The sequence below is a fragment of the Diadema setosum genome, chromosome 2 (genome assembly GCF_964275005.1).
Source record: "Diadema setosum chromosome 2, eeDiaSeto1, whole genome shotgun sequence".
Lineage (NCBI taxonomy): Eukaryota > Metazoa > Echinodermata > Echinoidea > Diadematoida > Diadematidae > Diadema > Diadema setosum.
The window spans coordinates 23,041,044-23,063,293 of NC_092686.1; the positions used below are offsets into that span (position 1 = coordinate 23,041,044).

The following is a 22,250-nucleotide window of genomic DNA, read 5'->3' on the forward strand; positions in this document are numbered from 1 at the left end:
GAATGAAAGAGCGTTCAATCTAGGAGGAATTCAAATTTTATTTGATGAAGATTGGTCTTAAATGGCTGACATGTCCAAAGCAAAACAATCCTAATAAGAGGTTAACTTTTCTCAGGATCACTTTGTTCAAAATCGATCTTTTTTTTTCATCAAATAAACATTGAATACCTCTTAAAATTGTATGCTCTGCAATATTTTACAGGTGGTTTTGTAATTATCTTGCAAAAAAAAAAATTAAAATCTAAGTCTCCATTTCTATACCAAAACTATACCATCCCTTTAACTTTTTTAGAGTGTTCAAGGTAGAAAACTCATTGTAACCACAGTATATTACAGCACACGTATCTCGCTCTTCGACTAAAACACCAATAAGAAATTTTGTTCTTCCAGCGCAAATTGACGTTGCTGAATGCATTTGACATTTACACATAGTATGACGATTGACGCTAGTGGCATTCCATTATAAAGATGGACAAGTTAATCATGAGTGTAGGAAATTAGTGATTAATGAGCACTGGAGAGTCACACGCTTTCATCTACGAATCTACTAGATATTTAGCAGAGACGGCTAGTCGAGCACATTTTTTTTTTTTTTTTTTTTTTTTTTTTTACCGTCAATGCCTGTTTTCTCCGGGATTTTTTTTTTTCTTCACAATTTCCATTCTCTCCTAAATATTTTCTTCTCCTTACATGCATTTCCATTTTTTTTTTTTTTTTTTTAGAAAAAATAGAAAATCAGTTACTTCCGACACCCAAAAGGCCGTACGTTGCCTATAGCAAAAATGTATGCCTGCAATCTTGGTTCCAAGTATTGGAATACATCAAATTTGTTTACTAAATATATGGATGACACTGGTTTTATACCTAAGCGACAGGAAATAACTTGAGTGTGTATGAATAATTTTGTTATTCTTTCCATCCGAAAGTGTTGACGAATACAGGCAATTATTGTAAAGCGTTGAGGCCTGCATGCATTATGGTCTTGTTTCAGCGGGAGAACTCAGTAATCTTCCTTAAAGTAGACCAAAAAAAAGTGGAATAACACAACACGTTTACTCAATAGGCAATCTCAAAAACCATATAAGCTCACTTAACATGTGAGCAGTCTCGTGATCAACTTTTCCGATGTAAATGAAAACAGTTAAAGCAGAAAGAAGCGACGACAGCCATCCACTAAACTATAATCACTCAAGCTCGTAAGACACTATCTCCAAGTGCAATTTCATACCACGTTCAGGATAGTGCAAAGTCACCCATATTCTTTACATGAAATCAATAATATTGATTACTAGCTGCCTCGGCGCGCGCTGCGCGCGCGCCTCGGCAGCTAGGCTCGGCGCTACGCGCCTCGGCGTCCCTTGTCAAGTATAGCGAGGTGCCCGCACCTCGTCAGGGGCCCGAATACCGTCACCCCGCTTAAAATTGTTTTAATCACACTAAACAAAAATTTATGACCGGGAATGTGTTCAGTACGCTGGAAACTTGGCAGGGCCACCATAACCAAGCAAATTGTGGTGAAAACTGAACAGTTTTTCGCGAAAATCTGAAACATCCAGCGTGGGGTGCATTATTTATGACCAAAAGAGGGCGTCTTACAACCTCAGACCACAGAACTCTTACAGAACTCTTACACAGTAAGAGTTCTGTGCCTCAGACTTAGCCAAGGAGCTGTAGAATAACTTTAGCCAATCACAGAGATCCTTCATGGACTCAGAAAAATTATTACAAGCAAAGAAATGTATTTTAGAATGTCTCTTATTGGCCAAAACACCTACCAGGGGTTCGAGCCTGCTGAGAAAGTAATCAATATTCATGTTTACAGCGCGCATGTATCTTTGTTGCCCCAGCAACTGCAGTGATTTCTTACGCGCGGTATCGTGATATCGATCGATCTCCTCAGAGAGGAGTGCGTGGATATCTGATTACCTAGCTGTGTGTGTCGAATTCCATCTACGTTAGTGAGTGTTGCGTAACTTCTCTAGGTTTCCAGTCCATTCCCTCTTTTTTTCTCTTTTACTTTCGTATCATTCTATATCTTTTATTCTCAGAGTACAATCGTACTTCTGAGAGTGTTTTGTTCATTATTTTAAGTGATTATCTCGTTTGCAACAATTTAGAGGTGAGTTTTTGTTCGAGTGTTTGTTGAGTTTTTTGATTGAACACGATGTAGTAGATTATCTACGTGTGTGCGAGAACATCGTTCTTTGTATGGTACCCACTCGTTTGTTTTCGAGTTAGCATTTTTACCCTAAAGTGTTTTCATCGTTCGTCTTCCAGGCATCGGGTTTTCACCCTAGTTTTCCTCATCGTAGTTTTTTTACCTCGATTTTTTTTTTTCCGGTGCAAGATGTTTTGTGTATTTTTTTCTACGGTAAAATACCACTGTCGATAGTCTTCGTGTATTCATTACTTGTTTTCCACCTCCGTTTCATTTTTGTGTATAACTAATGTCTAGCTAGGTCTCGTTTGCTGATGTGTTTTGTGAGAGTGAAGAGTATGATGATGATGGGAGTGATATTCAGGGATTTGCTGTGGTTGAGATGATAGTGATGATGATGATAATGTCCATGATTCTGGTGATGTTGATGTACGAACCCTTATGATGCAATTTATTTCGTGTGACCATGAGCATGACGTTGATGGCGAGTACGACATGACACGAGTAGCCTAGGCCGATGACGAGAGTGACACTGAAACGGTGCTGATGCTCGCTCGTGCACAGACAGGAATGGTCTAGAGACCTGCATTTTATCTTTTTTTTTTTTCATTTTGCTTGTTCACTCGGATTTAGTGCTACCAAAATTTGTGTCTCTAAAGAAACTCAACCAAAAGCTTGACAATAAGTTTGCATTAGGTCTATTCTGTAGTGAATATTAGATCTAAATGACGATGCTAATTTATTTAGTTTTCATTTAGAACTTGATGAAATCCCGTTTTCTTTGCTAATTTTTCGACTAATAAATTATTTAGAATTGTACTTATAATCTGATGTACTGCGTTCACCATTGTGTTAAATCAATAAAAAAAGAGCCTGCTGAGCAGGTATTTCATTCTGTCCTCTTCATTTCCTCCCTATCCTTTTTGTTTCCTTGCTGTCACTTTCTTCTTTGACCCTGGATGGAAAAAAAAAAATCCCATCTTGCCATGTAAAGACAGAACACATACCATCATGAAATATTATGACATTAAACTAATAAAAGAAATATGTAAGTGATAAAAATTCTTATTTGTGAAAATAAATGATAAATCAAAGGTGATTTCTTGTGAAGCAGTTCTTTCAAACGTCCAACAGCTTCGATAATGAAGCAAGTGAAATCTGAAAACTATCGTGGCAACAAGTGATATCGATAGGGAATTCTGACTAAAACTGTCACACCATTTGATGTTTGAATTTGTCTTTTTTTTTATTGGCTAGGGTTATAAAACTATAAACACCACCGATAAATTCACAATCGCTCTCAATTACAATCTAACAGGAGCAGTTAAGGGTAGGTACGTTTTCACATCAGCCCGATGTTTCGAAATAGCGCGCTATTTTCTGACTTGGGGAATAAAAAAAAAAATATCTCGAGCTTGGATTTTTATCGGGCTGATGTGAAAACGCCTTCTGTAAACAGTTGATTACTTATGCATCGTATCCATGGGCAACTGCGGGGAACTGCAAGAAAGCGCATGGATTTTAGACTTGAGTTAAGAATTTTTGTTTATTATTACTTTTTTATTCAAAAGTCTTTTTCTCTCGGACTGAAAAAAACCCCCAAATATTTCATATTACGCTTCTAAAATATATAACGAATATAATTATCAAGTATTTTAATCGTGATTTTATGAAGAATTAGAATTATTATGAAAATGTAAATACTAGACGGGCTGAACAATGAAGTCTAATTTCGCCCCAAGAATTTGCAGCACACCGCGTAGCTGGTGCATTCCTAGCGTTCTTGTCGCGCTCGATGCATGCAGCAGTCACATTGCACATGTTACAGTACACGTTGTATGAGTACCTAGTTCAGTTATCTCATTCCTGATCTCGAGCGAGGAAAACCTCGAAAATCCTCTCAAAACTAAGCCAGACATGATTTTGGAACATACATTACAGTGTCAAGACCTTTTCAGTGGACATTGATTTCACTATTTGTCTGTTTTAGCTCTTGAATGTACGACTTCTTACGTCCGATTTGTTTGTACCATGCCACGTGCTGCATGTTTTTTTCAGCCCCATGCTTCCCCTACACACAAGCCATCGCGATCGAAGTTTGAGCGATAGCGATAACACGTGCGGAGCAGACATGCGGATTGCAGCACAGGGTAAATGAGTAGTTGAACGTATCACGATTGTAAAACAAATCTTTTCCTATGTCTCTGCAAAATTGAATTAGGCTATCTAAGCATAGATAGATTATGATACATTATAGAATAGATTAGCCATATAGCAAGAACTTGCTTACATGAGAGTTAGTTGATAACGTTGCAAAATAAAAACCCCGTCATTGAATGGAATGTCCCAGCGCTATCTCTGTGGGCTCGAGGACACTATGGACACGTCGATTTGCAAGTGGGTAAAATGTGATTACAGATAGGTTGAAATGAAGATGATTTATGAATAAAATACGCAGAAACATAATATTTGTTCATTATACCTTCACAGTTTATTATTTCTTTTCATTAAAATTGACATAAACTAGTGCTGTATTGAGTCAACTAAGTGCACATTCGCACGAGTGTACACGCATCATCCCTCCTGCCTAGTGGCAGGCAGTTTTTCAATGCAATGACCTATGAATGCCCTTGGCGTTCCGCCTGAGTGCACCGAGCAAGTGCGAGCAGCAGCAGCAGCAGCAGCAGCAGCAGCAGCAGCAGTAGTTCGAGACTTTTATATATATAGATATGATAATAGCCCAGCGCTGATTACACTTGCTGAATTATTGACCAAAAACTTTGTGTACAGACCTTTTCTAATTTACCACAGCAGCGTGTGTATAGCCGCGCACTATTTGGTGAAGATATTATGTGAAACTTACACATTTTGTGACTAACTTATTCTTGTCCGATTTCAGGAGTGTTCGGATTGCTGACGTGCACAATATCAAGTTTTTTGTGTACCTGTTTTTTTATTTATTTTTTTTTCGCTGCAAGTAGCTATTACATCATATTGTCACAAGTCCATCAGGCAAAAATAAATAAATGCATGAATGAATGCTTGAATAAGTAAATAAATAACAATTAAGTTAAACAAATAAATAAATAATTACATAAATAAATAAATAAATAAATAAATAAATAAATAAATAAAGAAAATAAATAAATAAAATGTCAGTGGTAAAATGACGGTGGTATTGTAATATATCAAATGTAGGAGCGTTGTCGCTGCAAAACCAAGCTTCAACCACTACAGACATGAGGGAAAACTCCTTCATTGCTATTCCCAGAATTTTGTCCACCCCGACTGGTCATCACATCCTGTGGTCAGTCTACACACCCTACCTCCCTAGGAGCCTAACCTCTCCCATAAACATTTCTGGATAACTTGTCTCCCCATTGTCTACCAGTGCTATTAAGTTTCTCCCCCATCATCCCCATCATGTAAAATGTGAATCACTGGTGTCAGTGACCCATGGATTGACAGTGGTCATTACTAACCTACTCCTTTGTTTTATTATAATCTGAATCCCTCTATTTTGAATATTTGAATATTGTAGATTAAGCCCCTCCTTCGAGTATAGATGTATTATAAAAGTGACCATGTGCTTTGGTCAAGAGTTCTCTCTTTCACCCTCTTCGGGTAAAGACACAAAGCGTTGGTCTCCCTTGCCATCCCTCTTTAGGGGCAATATATGGCCGTTTGATGGAGAGTACCTATTAATATATCATATTCTTGTAAAGCGTTATATCCTCTTGTGACTAAATAAAGAGCCTGGATTTGGATGCTTATATGAACTGGTCTCTTGGTCTCTTCTGTGTGCTGTCGAGAAACATTACCAATGTAACACCGCCAATACGCCATCGAAGAACACTCAACTACAAAATAAAGGTGTTACATTCTGGTGGCAGCGGTGTGTTGATTAATCGAGCCTATACTTCTGCAGGTGGGATTGGACGAGCCCATCTCCACATTATACCGCCCTGGATTTTGCAGTTTGTAGACTGTTTATACCATTTGTTTCTCGACTGTGGATCATCTCGAGACATTGATCTATCTCTTCTGTGGAACAGCCTTTGTGCATCATAGAAGGCTCGACCCTGCTTGTGGACACAATAATTCCCCACTGTTGAAAGTGAATTTACACAGTGAACTATATTTATCATCACTTTCCTCATTCATCATCACAGCATCATCACCTGATGGAGTGTTTTGTGTTTTAATGTACATGTAAGCTGTTCGCCACTGCTGGAGAATCAACCTTTATTTCCTTGGATGAGCTGTTCTTCTTCATCGGGGATCTACTTTCATCGCTGACTTGTACTATCAAAGTCCTCCTCTACCATCTCTTCCGCCCCAACCTCCCTCCCCACCTGCCCCACATGTTGCATCTCCTCCTAGTCAACCCAACTTGCCTCCCCTCCTCCTTCATCATCCCATGATGCCCATGCACGTAACCATGATCCTCCGAACCGCACTCGAAGCGGCCGGATTGTACACCCTCCTGATTATTATGGTAACCCCATTTCCTCAGACTTCACCTCTTTTTCTCGTTAGGCCTTGGTAAACTTGACTTTCAGACAACCTTAATTAAGGATTGTTGCTATTTTGAAGTTTATCACATCATTTGTTTTATGTTCACCTATGTTTCTGTTGTCTGACTTCTGAATGCAAAGTAAGGAGGTATTGCCTCCTATAATGCCATTCCTTTGTATATATTTTTTTCATGACCATCAACAGTTAAAGCAGGTCATGATTTATGTTTATAGACAAGTGTAGTTCCTACCGATGAATGCCTTGATATTTGAATTTGTTTGCTATAATTTCACGTGTGATTATTTTTTAAGCCAACAATATCTTGCTCATATCCCACATGAGTGTTGTGTGGTTCAAGTTTTAATAATAGCCTTCCAATTGCTTTGACTTTTCCTTTGCTCTGCCTGTTCTCTGACTCCTCAGCTTTTGAATCTCCTCTCTCTATTTCACTTCACACGATGCTTTCAACATATTATTTCTGCCTGTCCACAGCCTCCTGTGGACCAATTACTAAAATTTTTTACACATTTCTGTGTGATCTCCATTTTTCACACAAGTATCCACATGACCTTATCGCCATACCTAGATTGGCCTATTTTTAATATTTGTTTGAATGTGTTTTTTTTTTTTATTATATTACGCTAACAATATCCTGGTTTCAGGTTTTCCATTCCATAAATGCAAGATTATTATATTTTTATTCCATTATTTCAAGTTGGCTTTATTTTTCCTGCTTATTCGAGACATTGACCTAATTATATTTATACCTAGATGTGTTTATTTTATTGACCAGTTATTTGCTGAATTTGGGTGATCAATGCAATCACTTTCTCTTTGGTTATTATTCCATTTTAGTAGAATTTTTTTATTCCTGTTCGTGTATTACACCCTATTACACATGGAGTTAGTTGTTTTGGATTAATGTCAATATTGTAGTTTTCGTATATTGTTCAGATGAAGTTGGTTTTTGTTTAGTTGTTTAAATTCACTGCGCACACATTTTTTTTCCTCATAGTTTGAATCAGTATTTATGCGATTCTTTGATTTTTGCCTCGGTTTTACGACCTTCAGTATTGCAACACGGAAACAGGAGAATGTTTCATGATTTTTCCCATGTGCTCACTGCCTTTTAACTATGATTTCACTTGATGTTTTTGTAGTAATGTTAACACCATGTTGAATTTGATATTTCTATGTTCTTTTGTTTCCTTCTACCTCTTTCCACTTTCTTTCATTCCTTTAGTCATGCTGTAGTATTCTGTATGTTTTATCATTTTGTACACATAAGTTACATTTTGTATCCAGTCCCCTCTCTCATTTTCTCACTGGAGAATACTCTCAATTGTTTTTAGGTCACCTGTCCCACTGTAATAACCCTCCTTGAAACGAGGACGTTTCATTTTGGAAGATGGAAGTAATGTAATATATCAAATGTAGGAGCGTTGTCGCTGCAAAACCAAGCTTCAACCACTACAGACATGAGGGGAAACTCCTTCATTGCTATTCCCAGAATTTTGTCCATCCCGACTGGTCATCACATCCTGTGGTCAGTCTACACACCCTACCTCCCTAGGAGCCTAACCTCTCCCATAAACATTTCTGGATAACTTGTCTCCCCATTGTCTACCAGTGCTAAGTTTCTCCCCCATCATCCCCATCATGTAAAATGTGAATCACTGGTGTCAGTGACCCATGGATTGACAGTGGTCATTACTAACCTACTCCTTTGTTTTATTATAATCTGAATCCCTCTATTTTGAATATTTGAATATTGTAGATTAAGCCCCTCCTTCGAGTATAGATGTATTATAAAAGTGACCATGTGCTTTGGTCAAGAGTTCTCTCTTTCACCCTCTTCGGGTAAAGACACAAAGCGTTGGTCTCCCTTGCCATCCCTCTTTAGGGGCAATATATGGCCGTTTGATGGAGAGTACCTATTAATATATCATATTCTTGTAAAGCGTTATATCCTCTTGTGACTAAATAAAGAGCCTGGATTTGGATGCTTTTATGAACTGGTCTCTTGGTCTCTTCTGTGTGCTGTCGAGAAACATTACCAATGTAACACCGCCAATACGCCATCGAAGAACACTCAACTACAAAATAAAGGTGTTACAGTATCTATCTGAATCGACTGGCTCTGTCCCGAGCCTTGCTTTCTTCAAGCGTGCCCTTTAGAGTCTCCTCCTTGTAGATGTCCCATTTGAGCTTGACCTCTAACCCCGCCTGCAGCTCATCTTCCGGGGGATACCGCTGATACTATCGATACAAAAGAAAATAAGGGTAATAGTTTAATCAATATATCTTCAAAGAAATTAGTGTATCACATGCTTAAAGGGACATGAGACCCAAATATTGTGTGAATTGAGTGAATGCAGAAATATTAGTTGAACACATCAGTGATGTTTAAAGAATATTAGACAATCCGTTCCCAACATATTTTAGAAGTACTGGACCGACATTGCTGGATAATAAGACATTTGTGATGTCACAGTAGGACAACGATGAGGAGTATATAGAAAGAGCATTCAACATCATTTTTCTAGGATAATGAAAACAGCACTATTTGGATCATCTCTTTCAGGAGACAGGGGGAATAATGAATTATAATAATATGTATTAACAATCTATAATGGGGTGATGGTTATTTTCATAAAGTATGCTGAATAATTGACTTTTTTGTTTTGTTTTGGTTTGGTTTGTTTGTTTGTTTGTTTTTAGCAAGGGGAGGAGGGCTGGGAATAAGAGGGGGTATTTGAGATCTGTCATAACCGCCTACAAAAGCGGTTATGTTTGTCCAGATGTTTCTACGTATAAATGGCGTTATGTTATTTCATCATCATAAGCAAAGTAGCTCATTCAGTGAAGCTTTGGTTACCTCTGTTCGTAATTTACTGATCATCCGCATGGTGGCGTGCTCCATGTACAGTTTCTTGGAGAGGAGGATACATTCGGCCCCATTGCTGATGACTGCGAAGCTTGGTTGGGAATCATAAGCCATGTCAGCCAGGCCCTATAAAATAAAAAAATAAAAGAATAAATGAATTAAAAATGAAATGAAATAAAAACATTTCTGTTAATGGGTGTCATATAATATTTTAAGCTATTGATATAATTCATGTACAGAAGCATATCTTCAATTTTTGCTTTTATTTTCAAGAAATATTGAAGGCATTCAAATTCAAATTTCAGAGTCAAAATTTTCAACGAATTTGATGTACAAACGGATCATTTTAGGTCTACTTCTTTTCGAGACCTTCCCCTTTACATTTTTTTCTCTTTTTTTTTAAACAATCATGGCAATACAATGCGTCCGGTTGGGCTTTGAAGTCCCAGAAACCTGAAACTTCTCTTGCAGTTAAGACTTCTCAAAAGACAATTCAACCTTTTTAGCGTTATGTTATCGCGCAGGTATACTTAACATAGAACGCAGCCCAGCCATTTGCCCATCAGAATATTACATTCAATTTATCATTTCGCAGTCAACCATAATATCTTCCCAGTGCAACCGGAACCCGTATACATGTACTTACAAACACACTTCCTTTGGTAAGAGTCTGAACCCGTACCCAAATTGGCTCTGTGTTCCCATCCACCTGTGAGAGAGAGAGGAGAGAGGTTTGCAAGTACAGTTGTTTACAGATCAAGCTGTAGAAGTATTCACTTCTAAAATTTGTTGCCCACATAATCGTCAAATTTCTATTTTCATTTTTCTCTAAACGCAATTAAGCTTCAGTCTCAAATTCTGATTTTATATGGCTGTTTATGATTTTGAACTTCATCATGGAATTTCATTGTATTTCACACTTTTATAACAGAAATATTGAATTTCGGCATTTTCTGTTGTACGCGGCCAATGAACTATTGTGAGGAAGTTATATCATCTGCTCATTCATTTACATATTCATATGAACTGTTCAAAAACTCTTTTGAAGGAAATAGTAAAACTTCACAATTTTGTAATTCACCTAATTTTTATCAGATTGAAATTTCACTGTTGCGCTTACAAGATTTTCTCCTTTTTTCAAACTATTCTCAACTCGTCTGGAATGATTCGGTGGTGTACACAACAAGCTTATTTTAAGATTCCCTCTAAAACCACAACATATCATTGGAGGTGAACTTTAAGAATTGGCTTGGCAAACTGCCAGTCTAGCAGGATGATGGAAATGTAACGTGTGATGTGGCTGTGTTAGTAATGCAACAGACATGGAGAAAAAAAAAATACACGATCACGACAACTGACTATGACTGTCAGCCAAGCGCAAGCAAGTTTGTGCTTATGAAAGGCAGGTAGTCGGAGCTGTTCACAGATCACTTTTGTACTACAACCTTTGTTTTCATCATAATCTAGAACAAATTGCATTTATGAACAAACAAACCAAACGAATACTCATACATTAACAGACAAACAGACAGACAGGCATATACTTAGCACACACACGCATATTAACCCTATACCCCACATGGACACAAGCGCGTTTGAACTGTGACACGACATTTGCTCCTGCGACCACTGTTGCCTGCGACAATAAGTTGCTCCGGTCTTATTTTCTCAAAAGACTTGTCGGGTTGGTGTTAGGGTTGGATAGGGCTTTTAGGTTTAATTTGATGTGAGGATTAAGATTAGGGTTATGTTTGTGGGCAGAATTTATGTTTGGCTTAGCGTGCAGATATTTCATGGGAGCAATTGTTGCTGGAGCAAATGTCATGGCACCCGTTTGAACACACTTTGGTCACATCTTACTTCAATGCCTTCGAAGTCGGATCCGCCGATGTCGTCTAACAGGGTTTTCTTCTTGCCATACATCGATTTCTGCTTCTCAGCTTTTTGCTGCACATTGTGCAGGAAGAGAATGTCGGCTGGGAAAAAAAAAAACACGAATAATGGCAGTGACTTATTTTTAGTTGCTGTGACAAAAGTCACGTGTTCATCCTGTCAAACAGGAAGAGCATGTTTTAATGAGGTGAGAGGTCGGGCAAGCTCAGAATAATTTCCACAGTTAACCCAGTCTGAATGTTATTGTTCGTGTAAGTTATTGAACACGGAGGCCATGCGACAGCGTTGAAATAGCCTTCTCTTATGACTGATGTATCTTTCATATAGATCTCTGCTTTAGATATCATTGCATAAAAAATATATGTGTATGTATGTGTGTATGCATATATATATATATATATATATATATATATATATACATATATACGTGGATTACCATTCATGATTCTGTATAATAAATGAAGGAATGAACTTCCCGAACTATTTAATGATAATACAGGACTGATCATGAAATTGTGTAGATGCATTCAGTGTACTCGTCGACAAAAAAAACCCCCAAAAATCATAATGATGTCTGTTGACAGAACTTAATATGCCAGGATGATAATGACTCTGATTATTATTATATGATTGAAGTAATTAAGATTGACAGTACTTCTCACTTTTCATACCAAGAATTCAGGGTTCTGGCTGAATTAAAAAAAAGAAGGATTTTTATACATATCGAATATTAATTATGTGGTATTGACTGAATATGTAATTACTATTTTGGTTTGGCTTTATACAGTGTTAAATATTCTGAAATTTCGTACGGTTTGATATGTAAATATGTGACTGTTTGGTATTCAAGGGAGAGAAACCACAAAATAGATTCGGTAATGTTAGTTATCAAGTCAAATCATATCTATTACGATTTCGGTTGATCTTCAAATAACGTCATATCACACGTGTAGGCTAATATATTTCTTTTTAGAATGCAAGGTAAATATTACATACAAATTTATGTAAATCTAAGTACGTGTTTATGTGTTAGCATTATCTTGACATTTTTCAATTTCAATTTCAATTCATTTTCATATTTTTCAATGAACAATTCATCACATGTAACAATAGTAAAATGATACATGATATTCAGCTACGATGTAAAATAGAATGTTGCAAACTTATAAAACATGGTGGTTAATTTAGGAAAGTATAAATCTAAGCGCAATTAACTTTTTTGTGTACACAAAGAAATAAAGGGGAATAAACCTTCCAAAATCAATTCAAACTTTATTAGCAATCTCTTCGCAAAATGTTCACTTGGTAATCTTCCATGTAACGTGAACTAAAGTTGAATGAATTTAATTCCACTTTACCTATCGGGTTGACCCCTTCTTCAACGCCATTCTCTGCCTCTTCGTCAAATACCTCATCTGGGATGCCTTGTGGAGCCTTCGTTCTCTTTCTCGACATATACGCCTGAGGGATAATACATCAACAAGGACTTCAATCAACACCGGATCACTCAACATGTATACCAGGAAGAATGAAATCCCTAAAGTTGTTCAAGATACTAAGTTACTCAATATCTTGTTTGAAATTGTTTTGGAGTTGTGACTCATTCAAATCCATTTTACCCTTTTCACGAGAAGGATTAATGCCATGGCGTGATAACATTTTCTTTCTTTCTTCGATGTCTCTCGTTTTCTTAACATTTTTTTTAAATTTCCTTTAATATATAGGTCTACCGTTTGTTATTCCACTTGTGATGTGCTATTATAGTTATATTGCATTCTACAGCTTCTTTTTCTTTGCTTTGATATCTTCATACGCCTTTTATTTTTATTCACTTATTGTCACTTTTGTTGTAATGTGTGTTCTTTCTTCTTCTTTTTTTTTTCACCCTTCTCACTCTATCTACACCTATAATGCCGGTCTTCGTAAATGCAATGAATCAAACTTTCATCACCAATCTTCTGGTATTTGGGCAAAATACTATAAACTTTTATATCCTCTTACCTCTTTCACAACCCTATTTCTAGCTATGCTGTGTAATACTTTGTGAGTTTTTTCCTAATCATGGCTCACTGTTTTTCTACCATATGATAGATAAGTCAAAGGTGTTCCATTTACCCTTACATCGGTATCTATCTAAATTATTTCGTCTGACAAGTTACCGCTTTATGCTTGGTCGGCACATTTTCCGATTCGCTGGCTGGACTTTTTGGAGTCGATATCGAAAGGGCGTCGGTGCCATCCAATTCCCTCATCGCATTCTCGAGCTCATCGTCCGTGTCGATGTCCCGGAGTTCTTCCTCAAAGGAGTCATCCGAAGCATTGTCATCGCCTGGTGAAGAATAGCTGTTTATTTTTATTTTCATTTTTTTTTAGATGTGATAAGTAACTTATTTCATCTTCTTATTGCGTATTAACAAGTCATTCACTTATATTATGTTTATTTAATTTGTAATGTAGACAGATATCTGTCTGTCATTATCTTATCGTTCCAAAGAATTCCACAATTTATCATGCATTCCTTTACTATTTCTTCAAAAATAAATTCTCATGATTCTCACGTTTTGAGTTGTCTAATGAAGATAAACAGTTTCAAAGAAAGAAATAGATCGATCAGAAACAGTGTGCGGACACGTAAAATATGAACATTTAAAAAATCACGATACAGATTATTTGTTATATCATTATGTGGGGGTGGAGGGGATGGACTTACGTCAACAGGTGATATAGACCTACATGTACACAGGTTGAGACTTTTTCCTTGTTCGTACTGAAAACAAAGAAATAACACCGCAGGAAAGTTATTTGCTTTCAAAGTCTCCACCAACTTGACATTCCCTCATTCATCGCCGATTTAATACGTGTTTAACCCTCTGTCTGCTTTGAGTGTCAATTGTCATAGAAAACTCCATAACGTTGTATAGGTCTACACACTGTCCAAAGTCCCTGACACAGAACGGGTTAACACATTTTATGAAAGAGAACATTTCAACCAATCAAAAAACAATCTTAGTATTTTAGTATTTTTTATGATAAAAAAAACTCCATTTCCACATTTTTCTCTCTAATCCACATAATGTGTATGTGTGTGTGCATTTGTGCTTCTATGTATCGTATTCAACTTGCATATGGCATAGCGATAGCATTACTAAAATGACGGTCTTGCGATGTTTTCTATATTGTCCATATTTTCTATCATTATCATCATGATCTTATTTCATCATCCTCGTTGTTAGCATCAAAATGACTTCCGCCAACCTTTCCGACCACGTGACGCGGCCGACCCGTTCTCCATTTCCTTCTCGTTGAGGTCCTTCATGAAATTCTCGAACTCCTCTCGTTTCTTCCTCTGTTCAAAGTTCTCGATCAGCGACCCATCGACGCTCTTCGATATCCGCCGGCTGGACCATGATTTAGCCTGCTTGCGAGCTTTGGGCGCAGTAGGCATTACAGTGCAGAGGGAAGACACGCGAGAAGAGACTGTTGGAATTGGCGCTTTATTGTACGTTATGTCATGGTTATTCTTTAGTAATTGGAAAATTTTCCTTGTCAAAGTAAAAGTTTGTTTGGACTTCTTGCATGAAAGCAGTCGACTTGAAGCTGTAGGTCATTAATAATTTTTTTTTTAAACGTATTTGATTGGACTTCGATCGTAGTAAAGTCTAGAAATTTTCTTTAAAAAAAAAAAGTCAATTCAATTTCAATTTATGTCTGCAGCTTGTTCTTCCACGAAAACACGAACATCGATTTTGGTTAAATAACATTTTCTAAGGAGATCAAATGTTCAAAACCAAATTTTATTAATAATTTAGAAGCTAAGTACAGTAAATTGCTGCATTTTCACTGTCATGATATGTTACACTTGTCTTTACAAAAGCTGTCACAATAAACATGCGTGATGACGTTTGACGAGATGACAGCCCTTTCCTGACAGAATGACTTTAAAAACGGATTTTAAAAGTCATTTTAAAGTGGGTTTTTTTCACGGATTTACTTGCAAAAAGGGGTAGGGCCACAAAGATATGGCCAGGCATTATTTCACTTATTAAACTGAAATTCTGTTTTTAGATGTGAAGTGCACGTGATTTGAAAGATTGAACGGATTTTGAAGAGTTTTAAGCTCAATAACTTACTTATGAACGTAACATTGCAAGAAAAAGTATAAAAAGGGATTGCAGTTTGTTTGTTTGGTTGGTTGTTTTTGTTTTTGTTTTTGTTTTGTTGTTGTTGTTTGTTTGTTTGTTTGGTTTTTTTTGGGGGGGGGGGTCCCGAGTATGTTCGGGCAAGTGTCTATGGGAAATGCGTGTTGTAGCAAAATTAAACCGTCCTCAACGGGTTAAGTAAAGACCACCTACATTCTTCTTGATCCACGTCGCGCTTCTTTGGGCGTGCTCTGCGTAGCAGCTTCATCACCTGGCAGCTGCCCTGTGGATACAGAAAATCAAGGGTTAAAACGTTCGTAATCATTCTGTCCTATTTTACAAAGGATCAAGTATAAAACTAGTAATTAGGCCTGCTTTATATATCTATGATATGACCAAAAATCGCAGAACTGAGAAGCAGGCCTATGTTTCTAGTTGTAAATATGTGTCAAAGTTTGTTTGATTTCCATTTGAGAAGATGGCTGGAATAGCCCATATTCAGCTGCAATAGCTGGTCTTGTTGAATGTTAGGTAGGACCACTTCATCGTGTTAAAAATCCTACTCTTTGCGATGAATAAATGAAGCAAGATCTCTAAGGTGCATGAATTTTGACTCTCTCACACACGAGATTTCCATTTTAAATGTCATGTCATATCCGACGGACAGAGTGTTTTGCCTCTTAGGTCCCTACTAGATGGGACGGTATGAATACAACATTGCTAAGTGGGACTCGGGAATCGAACCAGGGTCCTTTGGATCGTGAGGAAGACGCGCTACAGACTGAGCTAACTCATCGCCCAAAGTTCAATGAAGTTTCTACTATTTTGGTTGATTATTTTATTATTCATACTTAAGTAAAAAGAGACAAGAGGTGGTCACGCAAATTCCAATGTGGTGTGGAGAAAATGTAAATTTGTGCCAAAAGACGGCTTACGGGAAGGGGAACGACTTTCGGGCTTTAAGATAGGATTGGCGCAATAAATCTTGTGCCTTCCGTCCCATATGTGATTCTCTTTGATCACTCCCTTTTTCCCTAGATGTGGCTCTCGACCTCCCTGGGTCGAGAGCCACATCTAGGGAAGAAAGGCCAGTACCGGCTTCATCTAACCGTTAATGTGTAGGCAAACTTCGCGTTCATCGAAATTCGCCTACTGATATCAATGGTTAGTGTTAGCGGTACACTGCCCGTGGCCAACGTCACTTCCCCTATCCTCGTGGCCGCCGAGCTGTTAGATCTCGGAATTCTTTATGAACTGCCAAACTTTTATAAGAAATGTGTGCATGCTTAGTTTCTTAACACGCGTGCCTTTTTTTCGTATTGTCTTGTCTCTTAATTTCGCTCATTAGAGTACAGCTGCGTCAGTATACAAGCAACAGGTAAAAGTTGCAATTGTTCATCACTATGTATAATACGGGTGCTGTTCGTTATTCCGAAGGTTCGATATTCCGAAGGTTCGTTATTCCGAAGGTTCGTTAATCCGAAACACACACATTTCCTATACCTAGAGGTTCGTTAATCCGAAAATGATAAAGGGTTCGTTAATCCGAACATTTGTGGCGTTATTTCGAAGGTTCGGTATTCCGAAGATTTGTTCATCCGAAAATGAAATTCGGAAAAACGAACCTTCGGAATAACGAATCTTCGGACTGAAGAGCCTTCGGAATAACGAACCTTCGGAATAACGAGCTGTAACCGTATAATACAACATCTGTTATTGGTCCATTAAATTCACCAATATAATTTGTGTTACTAGTATGTTATTTTACATAAATATCGATTCAGTTCGATTATACAAGTCCATGCAGTGCGTGTAGTCAGACCTCAGCACTCCGGCACGTACGCTCATGAACCGGTCCCGCGAGATTTTGCGAGAGTTTGGCACGGCTACATTTTACACAATGTCAACGGAAATTCGTACTTCCTCTTATTTCTTTTTTTTTTTTAAGGCAAATGGTTTGGGAAAAAATGCATGGTGCGATGGCGAAACTAAATGCCCTCCTTCTCATGTCTATTTCTGACATGTGTGTTAGAGAAAAAGATATGTAAATGTTTATAGGGATTTATAGGTGAGAAGCAATGAGAATTAGGCAAAGATATTCTCGGACGTTATACAGTCATAAAACCATAAGGTCGCATATTGGATGCGAAAGCGTTATTTGACTGATGGCGGATGAGCGAAAATTATTCACCTTTGAACTAACAAATGCTATTTCAGAGCGAGCGTTGGAAATGACGAACTCTTATTTCATTTTCGGAGAATGACGATCATCAGTTATAATACAGTAAGAAAAGAAAAGTGTTAAAACTGAAGAGGCTGCCGTCTTACAATAAAATCCAAACGAATATCACAATATCACTGTCTAATTATAACCTACGAAAGTAATTCATTCCATGTCTCCAAAGTACTTTTTTTTCAACTGCATCATTAATTATTTTGAAGGGATAGATTGTAATGACAAAAAAAAAAAAAAAAAAATCAATCAAAATGATCAATTATGTGGGTTGGATTTTCTTCCTTTTTTTGGGGGGGGGGGATGGGGAGGGGGAGTTATCAAGAATGAAGGATAGATACAATCTGATACTTTCTCAGCCCCTCCCCTTCTTCTTGACCCCCTCCCCATCAAAACAGCAACAATAACAACACCAAACAAACAAAAAACAACGAACAAACAAGTTGGTTGTTTATTGTTCACATGGCCTACACGTTAATTCGTGTATCCCGGTCTCCGGTTCATTTAGTCACATTGTGTTCATTTGCTTCAACCCGTGTAATTCTAAATTACGTCCATTATACGCACATTATGATTCAATCCACATCAGCTCACAATTATTTCCATTTTCACGTGTTAACATGACACGAACTGTATGGATGCACTGAAAGTTTGGGACATAACTGGTGATGAAAAGCACTTTGATACAGCAACTGTTGCAAACAAAATGTTTACAAGTAGAGATACCAGTTTTAAGGTAAGTAAATATACAACCTGACAGATACACTTTGAAGGTATACTTGACGTTCAATATGACATGATAATATAGGGGGAAATCTATAGCAAGACCATGAAAATATTATGTAATCATATATTTTCATGGTCTTGGTATAGATTTCAATAACTTAAGTAGGACGAGAACCTACTGAAAAGCTGTTATATGCTTGCATAATGTCTCTCAAGAGGAGATGAAAATATAGGTAGACAGAGAAAAAACATATTTTTAGGGGCCTGGCCTATAATCAATGTTTTCAGAAAGTCCCCCAATTTTAAGCGTTAACCTTTTGAAATGATTTTCTTTTCCCTATATTTTAAACGCATAAAGAGGAACTTTATGATCCAAATATTGAATAACGCATAGGGAAATATGGGGACAGCCCCGTGTTGTATCTGTCGAACTCGTGGGCCTTTTTTGCTTATTGTCGAATTCATGGGCTATATGACTTGTGAGCTGTATAACTCGTGGGCTGTATAACTCATGGGCTGTATGACTCTTGGGCTGTATGACTCGTGGGCGTCGGTCTCGTGACGTGCACCCGTAATCATCCATCGTAATTTTGTCATAATACCATTCTTAATTCGTCTTTATATTGGTTACCTATACTGTCACAGTATCAAATAGTATACTCAGTACTTGTTATGTCAGTGTATTGTATATGTATCGCATTAAAATAAATATATGACTGACGTTTTAAAAGACGACCAAGTGTAAAAACCGCTCCATTTTCTTTTTCTTTCTTATGTACATGCAATAATTAGTAACCTTACATTAATGAAGAACCCATTGTTACATACATTGGTCATTACATGAGTAAATTGAGTATTCTTATTTTCCCTTTTTTTTTCCCTTTTCACTTTTGTCCTTTTTTTCCGGAGGGTGATTTCCTGGTCGCCGGATGAAGATCTCCTCGATTGTTTATGTACTGCGCAGAATAAGAAAACATTTCGTAGATGGTTACTCTGTGTCAGCACCTATCAAGATGATGAAATAATGCTGGCATACGTGAAGTTCTTTCGCCAATCAATTATGGTTAACAGTCGATAATCAGCAAAAATAATGAATCTTCGTCAAGCTCTACCAGGGTAGGATGCTGCCTTCATGCGAACTCATATTGGGAAACATTTTCCATGTTCATCGATGGTATGTTTAGTCGTCCATTTTTGCGAAATACAAAGGAGAGATTGTCACGAAATAGCCTTTTTTACCACCCCAAACAACAGTATGAAATTACGATTGGCGAGATGTTATGCGCTTGATAGTTGGGAAAGCACGTTGGCTAAAAAGGCTTCGATCCCAAGAAAAATAAATGTCTCAGTATCAGCATAGATAGCTTTTTTTAGGGCGTAAATTTTGGGAAGATGTCTGGAATGTTGCCGCGAGGGAGACTACAAGGAAGGCTCAGCAGTCGCTTATGGACTTGGCTCAAAATCGATTACCAGTGACTGCAGCTGCACAGTTCAAAGTAATCAGTTTGAAAATGCAGAGCAAAGGTCGTATTTACACAAATGCATGTCCTGGCCAAACACACACACAAACTAAACACTATATTCGTAGGTACATACAGTGCATGCTATATTTGCATAATAATGCATAATGCATTCGGCATTCGGCATTGCCAAATCGATTGCCAACGATAGGGCGGGGATTCCCCAATTGTCACATTGGACAATCGAAGGATTCATGTGTTTTGAGCTTTACATGATAGATGGAACAAACGTTTTGTGTCATCTTCAACAAGCTTTCATAAATGTAATTAGCATATTACTGATATTAAGATTTCTATGATGCACAAAAACATTCCACAGGCGCACTTGTGCATTTGATGATCGGGGCTCGTCTTTCTGAGCAATCTGAAGATTATTTTGGAACGCTAATATAATGTGGGCGATATTTTGCTTGTTTCGGATAATCAACAGAAACTTAATCTCATGACCAAACATATAAAACAAAAGAAGATCCCGTCCAGAAATATTTGCAAAAGTTAGTGTATGCCTAGATGAATGTCGTGAAAGTATTTGAAATTGTGCCCTTTTTGGAAAGCCGATTGCATAATTTTAATAGTATTCCGACTAATGAAACTGATATGGTACAATAATCTTCAAGTTTAATTCTTTATTTGTCTATATATCAGATTAGTGTAAAGACGTGTAAAGTCGAGTAACTTTTATTCCTATTCTATCTCCGTGTCTGTACCAGCATGTACCGATCATCTTTTATGGAAAGGGACGGCGAAAACTATTTGCCAACGTATACATTATTCAAACATATCTTCCTTATGAGAAGAGAGTGGTCTATTATTATGCAATGACACATGAATCTATAGTCTTCCTGTCTGCCGGGTAGCGCTACTTCGACACATACTTCAAATAATAGTTATTATTTTTGAGTGGCGGCATCGAACGTGGGATCAAAGGAAATAAGACATTGTAACAAATAGGTTGGTCAAATTGAATCTTGCCTTGTATTGTATTCCCGGATTCCAAGTAATTTCATACCACCTTATTATTTACTGCAGACTCCGTCTGACATTAAATGCAACGTGAATGATATCAATGACATCGAAACCCTCAATGGTGATATGCCTGAGCTTTGCCGTATTCACGATGACCATGACATTTCATTTCATCCGAAATCTGGTACATCTGGTTATATTTTACCGCAACATGTAACAACATATTGGAATATACTACATGTATTTCAGTCTTGCATCATAACATAAGAAGTTCGACTAAAAATATTGATCAATTACACTCTTTTTTTTTTACTTGACACGGAATGTGAAACTCTCCGTTCTGGGTTTATGTGAAACTTAGACGGCCGATAATGTCACTTTACTATGGTAATACACTCAGTCAAATAATTAAGTTTGTAAACGAGGTGAAAATGTGGCATTTCATGCAAAGAATGTTTTGAAAGTTAAAATAATAATCCAGTTTAATAATTATGATATGTCTGATTCAGTTGAAAGCACAGTTGTAATTTTATTGATGTAAGCATGCCAAATGGTAATAGTGCATTAATAGGAGAAATTTATAAGTCATGCAACTGAAGTCACTTTGATTTCATATCGACTCTCGGAATCATTTCGGATTCACCCCATTCCCGTAACAAACACAGCTATTAATGATAAGCGACTTTGATTTAGATTCATTTGACTATGGAAAGCCACTAAAGTGATTTTCTTGATACTATTGATTCATCGTCTTTCACCACTGTTCACTCCTTGACATCCTTGTATAACTATGCCAACAAGATTCTCTTGTGTCAGCACTAATATTGATAGTGCTTTCTTAAATAGTCACTACTTTATTGAATAGATCAGTACCGTATATTGTTTCAGACATATCAGATCATTTCCAAGTTATAGTTTCTTCCATACCTTTGTGTACTCACAATGGAGCCTCGCTCGAGTGACTAAATTTGTTCCACCAAATTGTTTCTAAGCTTTGTCACCTTAGGTTTAGTTAGGAACACTCTAATATCTTTGTGCATTATCGTATTATTACAATATCGACACTTTGTCTGCTCGTACGTTTCGTCATTTTTCTTTTGTCATTAAAACGTTCTACTAGACTCCTTGATTCATTATCATGGAGCCTATTTTACAAGCTTCTGTTATTGAGTAGGTTCCCCATATCACACGTTATTCTCTCTTGATGGAA

The 22,250-nt window shown here is 37.3% G+C and overlaps 1 protein-coding gene across 1 annotated transcript in view; it reads right to left on the reverse strand.

The window, feature by feature from the left end:
* Positions 1-8,797: 8,797 nt before the first annotated feature.
* LOC140243362 (uncharacterized) overlaps positions 8,798-22,250 on the reverse strand; it is a 30,218-nt gene continuing 16,765 nt past the window's right edge. The window contains exons 11-18 of the mRNA XM_072323042.1: positions 15,809-15,878; positions 14,712-14,882; positions 13,616-13,785; positions 12,815-12,917; positions 11,424-11,539; positions 10,210-10,272; positions 9,555-9,689; positions 8,798-8,935 (exon numbers count right to left, since the gene is read on the reverse strand). Of these exons, the coding sequence (XP_072179143.1) occupies positions 8,798-8,935; positions 9,555-9,689; positions 10,210-10,272; positions 11,424-11,539; positions 12,815-12,917; positions 13,616-13,785; positions 14,712-14,882; positions 15,809-15,878 (966 nt within the window). The remainder of the gene's footprint in view (positions 8,936-9,554; positions 9,690-10,209; positions 10,273-11,423; positions 11,540-12,814; positions 12,918-13,615; positions 13,786-14,711; positions 14,883-15,808; positions 15,879-22,250) is intronic.